The 10476-nt window shown below is 45.7% G+C and overlaps 1 protein-coding gene across 3 annotated transcripts; it reads left to right on the top strand.

Moving 5' to 3' along the window:
- The first annotated feature begins 1066 nt into the window (after nt 1-1066).
- LOC148112344 (uncharacterized) lies at nt 1067-7054 on the top strand. 3 transcript variants are annotated; one of them, XM_087876268.1, is made up of 3 exons: nt 1067-1248; nt 4349-4493; nt 6566-7054. In XM_087876268.1, exons 1-3 carry the CDS (start codon nt 1155-1157, stop codon nt 6894-6896), a joined length of 570 nt encoding a protein of 189 aa, XP_087732394.1. In that variant the 5' UTR covers nt 1067-1154; the 3' UTR covers nt 6897-7054. The 3 variants fall into 3 exon arrangements, 2 of the variants coding, with proteins under 2 accessions (XP_087732394.1, XP_087732395.1); XM_087876269.1 differs by lacking the exon at nt 1067-1248 and adding an exon at nt 1419-1518; XR_015729444.1 differs by lacking the exon at nt 1067-1248 and adding an exon at nt 1519-1652.
- Nucleotides 7055-10476: the final 3422 nt, after the last annotated feature.

Raw genomic sequence — 10476 nt, 5'->3', positions numbered from 1 at the left:
TGGGAACACAAGAAAGCTCAGAGAGCAACAAGGACCCCCACAATCATCTTCCTCTTCCTCCTCCTCCTCCTCCTCTCTGCAAACCTCTCTCCCTTTTAGCATTGATAATGTTCTCTAGTTTGGTAATGAAAGGTCTGTGGGAATACAACAAAACTCAGAGAACAACAAGGACCCCCACAATCATCTTCCTCCTTCTCCTCCTCCTCCTCCTCCTCCTCCTCCTCCTCCTCCTCCTCCTCCTCTCTGCAAACCTCTCTCCCTTTTAGCATTGATAATGTTCTCTGGTAATGAAAGGTCTGTGGGAACACAACAAAACTCAGAGAGCAACACGGACCCCCACAATCATCTTCCTCCTCCTCCTCCTCCTCCTCCTCCTCCTCCTCCTCCTCCTCCTCCTCCTCTCTGCAAACCTCTCTCCCTTTTAGCATTGATAATGTTCTCTGGTAATGAAAGGTCTGTGGGAACACAACAAAACTCGGAGAGCAACAAGGACCCCACAATCATCTTCTTCCTCCTCTTCCGCCTTCTACCGCATAGCTCCCAGCGATCGATAAGATCCCACAGAGTCGGTCTCCTCCGGGTCCCATCAGCTAAACAATGCCGGCTGGCGGGCCCGCGGGGGAGGGCCTTCTCTGTGGCTGCCCCAGCTCTCTGGAACCAGTTACCTCCTGAGATCCAGACGATCCCCACCCTATTGGCCTTCCGGAAAGCGGTGAAGACCTGGCTTTTCCAGCAGGCCTGGGGCCGTTGATCTCTCTGTTGCAATCTTGTGAGATCCGGCCATGAATGGTGTGCATGGGCTTTTAATGTTTTTATAATGTTTTTTAATGTTCATTGTTCGCATTATTTTTGCTGTAAGCCACCCAGAGTCCCTTGGGAGTTGGGTGGCATAGAAATGCGATAAATTAAATTAAATTAAATTAAATTAAATTAAATTAAATTAAATTAAATTAAATTAAATTAAATTAAATTAAATTAAATTAAATTCCTCCTCCATTCCGCAAACCCCTCTCTCTTCTAACCCTGATGATGCTCCCTAGTTGAGTCATGAAAAGTCTCCAAGGAAACCACCAAGCTCAGAGAACACCAAGGACCCCCTCCAGGCTCCAGCCCACCCCCGAGCTGCAAAGATTCTCTTCCATCAGCACTGTAAGATGTGCGGACTTCGAGGGGTGGTTAAAAAATTGAAACAAAACTCTTTTGACATCGAGGGCTTCGTGTGGCTTTTTTTTCCGAGAATCAATGACGGTATGTGTGCTTATACATCTCGGGTTATGAAACCATGATTTGGCAAGGAAGAGGTAGGGAAACATCTAAAAAAAATCCCCTTCGTTGTCCCACCACTCCGGAGCCCAGGTTAATAAATTATAGCAGCAGATGGTCACCTTGTCCTACAATGCATAAATTGGTCCTTAATTCCCTGGCAAGCTGTCTTAATGCTCTCATTCTTCACAAGAACCTGAGCTGATACCACCATGAAGTCTGTTTCAATTTTCCTTACCCTGGTCTTCCTCACAGGTAAGTCTTCTCAGGTGGCTTCCCATCTCTTCCTTACCTGCAATTGTTGCAGGAGGAGAACCAGGTTCTGGTTCTGGGTAGCCCAAGATCAGAAGGAGATGCTACCAGACAGCTGTAGGAGAACTTTCATACAGGTATGGTGACCTACTTTGCTAAATCCTACAGATCAACCTTCCGAAATCCTTTTCCAGCCCCTAAATCTTACAGAAACCCCCCCAATTCTCTTAAGGTAGAGAATATTTTTTTGCCAGGCACGGGGTTCAAAAAGCTCTGCACTTGTTGTATTTCAGCCTGCCGCACGGATACCAAAGATTGAGCTAAGGCTCACCCGGGGCTCTAATAATTGGTAATGGTTTTGATTTATTCTGTCAACTGGGCTTAGCTACCTTAGCTGATAAGGAATGGATTCGCCAGCTGTTGCTTCATAAAGCATCCGAATTTAAGGAGCAAATTGGGAGGCTCCGTAAAGTAAAATTTGTTTCGATAATTTGGTCAGCAGAGGAACGGGGGAAAAAAGGGAGACTGAGCTACATTTGCTTGCAAGGAATCTAGAAAGGGGGAACGGGGGAAAAAGGGAGAATGAGCTACATGTGCTTTTTCACTCTCTCTGCGCATGTGTGGAGGAGGCGCGTGCGCTCACATTTGCGAGCCACTAGGGAAAGGCAAGTGAATTTCACCCCTGGTCCTAACTGTGACAAAATAAGTCGTAAGTCACTTTTTCCAGCATCGTTGTAACATTGAACCGTTACTAAATGAACTGTTGTAAGTGGAGGACTACCTGTTCTGCCCCAGCTACGGACCCCAAAGAATGCAGCATACACAAAGTCTTTTCAAACCTTTGTTTACTAAATAAACCAGTCTTTACAACAACGGCTGGTACTACAGTGGTTTAAAGCACCCTGTTATTAACACAGCTGCCTGCAATTTACTGCTGGTTCGAATCTCTCCAAGGCTCAAGGTTGACTCAGCCTTCCATCCTTTCTAAGGTAGGTTAAATGAGGACCCAGTTTGTGGGGGCAATAAGCTGACTTTGTATAAATATACAAAAGTATGAAGGCTATTGCTTAACGCACTGTAAGCCGCCCTGAGTCTCCGGAGAAGGGCGGCATATAAATCAAATTAAAAAAAAAAAAAAAAATCCATTAACAGCCGCCAAGAATTCAAAGAATAATAACTGAAAGCTTACTATGATTGGCAGAATGCCCAGAAGTAATTTGCAGGAAGCTGATAAGCAGGACAAGACAGGAAGGTATGTGAACTAAGTTGTTCCCTGCAAATTGCTTCAGTTGGCATTCCTCCTTAAATAGGCTACGGGAGTGGCCAATTAGCCCCAAGCCTTACTCTCGAGGAGACTTCCTCTTGAGGAGCCACTCCTGCCTTTTTGCAGCTCTGCGTGCCCGTGCATCGAGAAGAGGCTCCTCCTCTTCGTCCTCTTCACTTATGGGGGCTTCTGGAAGTTCTGAAGGCCCTGGCTGAATCCCTGCCTCTGGCACCACATCTTCTCCAGCCTCCTCACTGTCTGACTCGAGCGCCAGCTGCACAGGCTGCTGGCGCAGCACCACACCAGCCTCCTCACTGTCGGAATCAGCTACAATCTGCACAGGCCGCGTACGAGCCACAACACTACCTGTAACTGTCGGTGGAATGACAATGGAGTGTAGAGCTTGGAAGCAAATGCTCTTTGTTCGCTTTGGCTGTTTTCAGTGCTAAGGCGAAAAAAGGATTGATGAATACTTAAGATTTCTGGAAATAGATAGAAGTTTTTATTTAATTCTACCAGTAGTTATTCAAAGTTATAACAGCACTAAAAAAAAGTGACTTGCATTCTTCAAACTTAGCCCCGTTGCAGCATCCCCATGCTTTGGGGATCAAAATTCGGACACTTGGCGACTGAGTCAACATTTATGACGGTCGCAGCGTCCTGGAGTCACGCGATCCCCTTTTGCAACCTTTTGACAAGCCAAGTCAATGGGGAAGCCAGATCCACTTAACAACCGGGTGACTACCTTAACAACGGCGGCGATTCAGTTAAAGGTTAGGCGAGAAGGGTCTCCCAATGGGGAAAAGACTCGCTTAACAACTGTCTCGCTTAGCGACGGAAGGGATTTGGGCTCGGTCGTGGTTGTAAGTCCAAGATCCCCTGTGTACATTACTTCCATACAGTAAAAAGAGTTGGGGAAGTTGGGGGGGCTTCATCAACGGAGGCTTTTAAGAAGAGATTGGGCTGCCGTTGGTCAGAAATGGTGTAGGGACGTGATGACAAACCTATGGCATGGGTGCCACAGGTGGCATGTAAAGCCATATCAGTGGGCATGTGAGCTCAGCTCCAGCGGGCATACATGCGCCAGCCAGCTGATTTTTGGTCTTTCTGGGCCTACCAGAAGTAGGAAAACAGGCTGTTTCTGGCCTTCGGAGGGCCTCTGGGTGGGTAGGAAAGGCTGTTTTCGCCCTCTCCAGGCTCCTAGAGAGGTCCTGGAGCCTGGGGAGAGCAAAAAAACGGGCCTACCAGGCCCACCATGCTATCGCGCGCCAAAAGCGGGGGGAGTGCAGGGGGGTCTTGCGCATATGCACGGGGGGGGCCTGCATTGAATTATGGGTGTGGGCACACTCGACACCCCACCCCCCCGCGCTCCCCCCACTTTGGGTCTCCAACCTTGGCAACTTTTAGACTTGTGTACTTCAACTCCCAGAATTGGAGAACTGGAGACCTCTGGACCAGAGGACGGACAGTCCAAGGTCCCTTCCAACTCTGTTCATCTGTTACAAAGGGATCGGTTTTCTTTCTTGTTTTTTTGGGGGGCCCTCATCCGTGCTTCCCTCCCCTTCCTAGGTTTTCAAGCCGCTGTCCTCAGTGAGGAGCCTCCTCCACCAATCCCGGAGCCTAACCAATCCATTCTGGAACAGTTGCAAGAGCAGCTTGGAAAAGTTTCCACCCAAGTTACCAACACCGTAAACGGAGGTCTGGACAAGATAAAGTAAGTGAGCAAACATCTCACCAGCAAACATTGTGCAAGAGCTTCCCTCTTTATCTCCTGCCCTCCGCTTGATGTCACAGGTTGTTCTGACCCAGAGTGAATTTGGCATCCCCCCCCCGAAAGGCCGTGATGACCTCGATAAGGATAGAATTAACTTCCAGAGGGGAGGGAGGGGGCTTTGATCCACTCCCTTCTCCTGTCTTATGACCCACCCCCAAATATTTTCAGAACGTTTGGGAGTCCGTCAAATGAAACCAGGTACAGGTAGACTTCGACTTCCAATAGTTCGCTTAGGGATGGGGTGAAATCTACTTATCTTCCCTACTGGTTCAGAAGCGCGTGTGCGCGTGTCACATGTGATTTTGGAGCCTCTGTGCCCTTGCTAAAATTTTTGAAGCCCACCCCTGATCTTGCCCCTTCCTCTCTGCTTATCTGTGCCTTATAAGCGCTATGTGCTGAATGCTCAAATCATCGCTAGAGACCCCACACGCCCACTTCACAGTCTGTTTCTGTTGCTTCCCTCTGAGAGGAGGTTTCCAAGCATTTCTAGCAGGACTACCAGATGCTGTAACAGCTTTGTTCCCTTTGCCATCCGTGTGGTAACCTTGCAAGATTCGTTTTTCTTGCCATGTGCACGTATACCACCGAACGAGACTGTGGTATTTCTCTGTGTCAAATAATACCATCATCATCTTCTTCTTTTAATGACCCCATAATCCCTTGTGGGGTAGAGTCTGGGCAACTGAATGGAGCTAGCAGAGTGTTTTAATAAATGGCCGGATGCCTTTTCTGTCGCCAATGCGGAGTTTTGTTCAGCAGATACTGTATATTCTCACTGTGCCCAGAGAGAGAAATATCAGCCTCTACCCAGGATCGAACTCACAGCCTCTTGATTGTGAGGCAAGAGCTCCAACTCTAGGCCAACGCACCACTCGTATTTCCCTGAAAATAAGACCGGGTTTTATATTAAATTTTTGCTCCAAAAGACACATTAGGGCTTATTTTCCAGGCGATGTCTTATTATTTTTATGTTGCAACGGATGTACTAAAATGTGTTCGTCTGGCTAACAATCTTAACTGGGGCTTATTTTTGGGGTAGGGTTTATATGTCCTGAAAAAATCCATGCTTGGGTTTATTTTTTATTTTTTTTTTATTTATTTTTTTTTTATTTGATTTATATGCCGCCCTTCTCCGAAGACTCAGGGCGGCTTACAATGTGCTCAGCAATAGCCTTCATCCTTTTGTATATTTATACAAAGTCAGCTTATTGCCCCCACAAACTGGGTCCTCATTTCACCTACCTTAGAAAGGATGGAAGGCTGAGTCAACCTTGAGCCTTGGCGAGATTTGAACCCTGCAGTAATTGCAGGCAGCTGGTCTTAATAAGCTTAATAACAGGGTGCCTTAAACCCCTGTACTACCAAGGCTCTTTGGTTGGGTCTTATTTTCGGGGAAAAGCGGTATATGTAGGTATGTGGGTATATGCATAATCTTTTATCTATTTATTTTATTGATTGATTGGTTGGTTGGTTGATTGATTGATTGATATTTTCATCATGGTTATGTAGTGTTTATTGGAGGTGGTGATCCTTTGAATGTCAGCGTTCCAGAAAAACCCCAACTCCAAGTAAAGGTGTGGAAGCAAGCATTTTTCCAAAGTTCTCTTTACTAGAATAGGTAAACTGGCACACCTGGGAAAACCCGAATCTGAAAAGCCCGGGTGTTCCCTCAGTAAGTCAAAGCTCCCAAAACTATCCCCTTTCTCCCCAGTCGATCACATGCTCCAATCAACGTCCGTTCCATCTCGATCCAGTCCCCTGACCACTCCTTCTCCAGATGCTGACCTTGACCGACAGGAAGAATGCTATCATGTCTACTAACAACCCCTCTCCTTAATCCCCCCTCCTACTTTCCCACACATGAGAAGGTGGCAGCATTGGAGCTTCCGGGTTAATATGGCTCCCAAAGCTGACATTGAAAGCTGTGTGCAACGAACTTTCATTTTTAATGTATGCCGATTGGTGTCCGTTTCAAGTGACGCTAAAGTTATTCTAAGTCTTCTCTTCCACAGAGAGAGCACCTCTGACTTTGTGACCTACACAACGGACTCGATGAAGAAATACAGCTCAACGAAAGTCATGAACCGCAAGTTCTATGTGGTGCTTAAGGATATTCTAGGGTTTAGCCACAATGCTGTCGGTCAAGGCAAGGAAGCACTAAAGGAACATTATAAGAAAATGATGGACTTGTTAGAGGAGACGAAGAAGCATCCCGCTATGGTGGCGCTGAATGAGGAAATGGTCAACCCTCTCCTTAAGAGGTGCCAAGGGTTTGCCAGCTGGATGGGTGACCAAAGCATTGCTAGCGTGACCAGCATGGTGCAAAAGAAGTTCAGCCTCTGAAGTTTCCCATGGGAGCGTGGCCATAGGGCATGGTAAACTTGGGTAACAATGGGGAGGCTTGAGGAAGAAGCGTGGCATGGGTCTGCCGATCCAGCCCTGCACCTCATTGTAACCATTATCCACTTCCTGGAACAATAAACATCACGTGACATGCACAAGCCTTGTCTCCGTGTTCTCCTTGTTGAGGGAAATTCCGTTGTTCCTGAATTTCTACATGAGGGGGAAAAAAAGCAAACTCATCCTAGTAAACATTAAGGTGTGTGGACTTCAGCTCCCAGAATTCCCCAGTCAGAAAGCTAGTAAACATTACGGTGTGTGGACTTCAGCTCCCATAATTCCCCAGTCAGAAAGCTAGTAAACATTAAGTTGTGTGGACTTCAGCTCCCATAATTCCCCAGTCAGAAAGCTAGTAAACATTAAGGTGTGTGGACTTCAGCTCCCAGAATTCCCCAGTCAGAAAGCTAGTAAACATTAAGGTGTGTGGACTTCAGCTCCCATAATTCCCCAGTCAGAAAGCTAGTAAACATTAAGTTGTGTGGACTTCAGCTCCCATAATTCCCCAGTCAGAAAGCTAGTAAACATTAAGGTGTGTGGACTTCAGCTCCCAGAATTCCCCAGTCAGAAAGCTAGTAAACATTAAGTTGTGTGGACTTCAGCTCCCATAATTCCCCAGTCAGAAAGCTAGTAAACATTAAGGTGTGTGGACTTCAGCTCCCAGAATTCCCCAGTCAGAAAGCTAGTAAACATTAAGGTGTGTGGACTTCAGCTCCCAGAATTCCCTAGCCAGAAAGCTAGTAAACATTAAGGTGTGTGGACTTCAGCTCCCATAATTCCCCAGTCAGAAAGCTAGTAAACATTAAGGTGTGTGGACTTCAGCTCCCATAATTCCCCAGTCAGAAAGCTAGTAAACATTAAGGTGTGTGGACTTCAGCTCCCATAATTCCCCAGTCAGAAAGCTAGTAAACATTAAGGTGTGTGGACTTCAGCTCCCATAATTCCCCAGTCAGAAAGCTAGTAAACATTAAGGTGTGTGGACTTCAGCTCCCAGAATTCCCCAGTCAGAAAGCTAGTAAACATTAAGGTGTGTGGACTTCAGCTCCCAGAATTCCCTAGCCAGAAAGCTAGTAAACATTAAGGTGTGTGGACTTCAGCTCCCAGAATTCCCCAGTCAGAAAGCTAGTAAACATTAAGGTGTGTGGACTTCAGCTCCCATAATTCCCCAGTCAGAAAGCTAGTAAACATTAAGGTGTGTGGACTTCAGCTCCCATAATTCCCCAGTCAGAAAGCTAGTAAACATTAAGGTGTGTGGACTTCAGCTCCCATAATTCCCCAGTCAGAAAGCTAGTAAACATTAAGGTGTGTGGACTTCAGCTCCCAGAATTCCCCAGTCAGAAAGCTAGTAAACATTAAGGTGTGTGGACTTCAGCTCCCAGAATTCCCCAGTCAGAAAGCTAGTAAACATTAAGGTGTGTGGACTTCAGCTCCCATAATTCCCCAGTCAGAAAGCTAGTAAACATTAAGGTGTGTGGACTTCAGCTCCCAGAATTCCCCAGTCAGAAAGCTAGTAAACATTAAGGTGTGTGGACTTCAGCTCCCAGAATTCCCCAGTCAGAAAGCTAGTAAACATTAAGGTGTGTGGACTTCAGCTCCCATAATTCCCCAGTCAGAAAGCTAGTAAACATTAAGGTGTGTGGACTTCAGCTCCCAGAATTCCCCAGTCAGAAAGCTAGTAAACATTAAGGTGTGTGGACTTCAGCTCCCAGAATTCCCCAGTCAGAAAGCTAGTAAACATTAAGGTGTGTGGACTTCAGCTCCCATAATTCCCCAGTCAGAAAGCTAGTAAACATTAAGGTGTGTGGACTTCAGCTCCCAGAATTCCCCAGTCAGAAAGCTAGTAAACATTAAGGTGTGTGGACTTCAGCTCCCAGAATTCCCCAGTCAGAAAGCTAGTAAACATTAAGGTATGTGGACTTCAACTCCCACAATTCCCCAACTAGTATGGAATTCTGACAGTTAAAATCCACGTATGTTAAAATTGCTCAAATTGAGGAACACTGTATTAAAATAGCACAATGCTTTAGCAATGGACATTTTGATATGTTTGTGCATCTACAGCAGGGGTCTCCAACTTGGCAGCTTTAAGACCGAGGGACTTCAACTCCCAGAATCCCTCAGCAAACTGGCTGAGGATTTCTGGGAGTTGAAGTCCCCCCGGTCTTAAAGTTGCCAAGTTAGGAGACCCCGAGTCAACAGAGCTCACATCCAGTGAGTTTTTGCCTTCCCAGGTTAAAAGATGAACCCAAGAAATATCAACTAATCAGTGTTTGATTGCTGACGTGACAAGATCTCCAGTTAGAACAGACTACAATCGTTTGACCCAGTGGGGGGAAAAAAACACTAGAGAGAACTGGGGCGTTCGGAATGGCATTTTTCTTCAAATATTCTGAAATATTTGAATATTGAATACTGAAATATTTCTGAAAATATTTTTCAGGCAAAATGATACAAAAGACTAAAGACATACCGCGTTTCCCTGAAAATAAGACCCTGCCTTATATATTTTTTTTGAACCCTAAAATAAGCGCTTGGCCTTATTGCCATGCACTCAAAAGCCCGATTGGGCTTATTATCAGGGGAATGTCTTATTTTGGGGAAAACAGGGTACCGTATTTCAGATAAAAATATTGTGTACCCTTAGCTTACTGTATGTGCTTTTCTGGGCTGAATGACCCAACAGGATCTGCTTGTTTGAAGGCACAATGGACTCTGAGCTTCTGAAGGCTCCAGAGAAGATAAGCTATGTCCTTTCCATGCGTACCTTCTGTCAATCATTAATGGAGGGTAATGTGGACGGCTTTCGTTATGTCCTTGAGGTTCTTGGTCGTGTTGTCCTAAATGGCCAACTCAGTTGACGCTGCTGAAGCCAACAGGGCTCCAATTTGCCAAAACAAGGGACCTGTGTGCTCATCAGCAGCAGTTCTTGGTTATTCTGGGAAAGGATAGGGGAATGGTTCCAACGTTCACCAACGTAGAATGATGAACATCTCTATATCTATCATCTATCTATCTATCTATCTATCTATCTATCTATCTATCTCTCTCTCTCTCTCTCTCTCTCTCTCTCTCTATTTCATCCATCTCTCTCTCTTTCTCTCTCTCTCTATCATATCTATCTTCTATCAATCTATTATCTATCTCTCTCTCTCTCTCTCTCTCTCTCTCTCTCTCTCTCTCTATTTCATCCATCTCTCTCTCTTTCTCTCTCTCTCTATCATATCTATCTTCTATCAATCTATTATCTATCTATCTATCATCTATCTATCTATCTATCTATCTATCTATCTATCTATCCCATCTCTCTCTCTCTCTATCATATCTATCTTTTATCAATCTATCATCTCTCTCTCTCTCTCTCTCTCTCTCTCTCTCATAGAGCCGAGATGGCGCAGTGGTTAGAGTGCAGTATGGCAGCAACTTCAGCTGACTGCTAGTTCAGCAGATCAGCGGATCAAATCTCACTGGCTCAAGGTTGACTCAGCCTTTCATCCTTCCGAGGTGGGTAAAATGAGGACCCAGATTG

The sequence above is a fragment of the Pantherophis guttatus genome, chromosome 10 (assembly GCF_059756535.1).
Source record: "Pantherophis guttatus breed Tessera chromosome 10, ASM5975653v1, whole genome shotgun sequence".
Lineage (NCBI taxonomy): Eukaryota > Metazoa > Chordata > Lepidosauria > Squamata > Colubridae > Pantherophis > Pantherophis guttatus.
The sequence above is the reverse complement of the archived record's forward strand: the minus strand, read 5'-3'. Positions and strand labels throughout refer to the sequence as shown.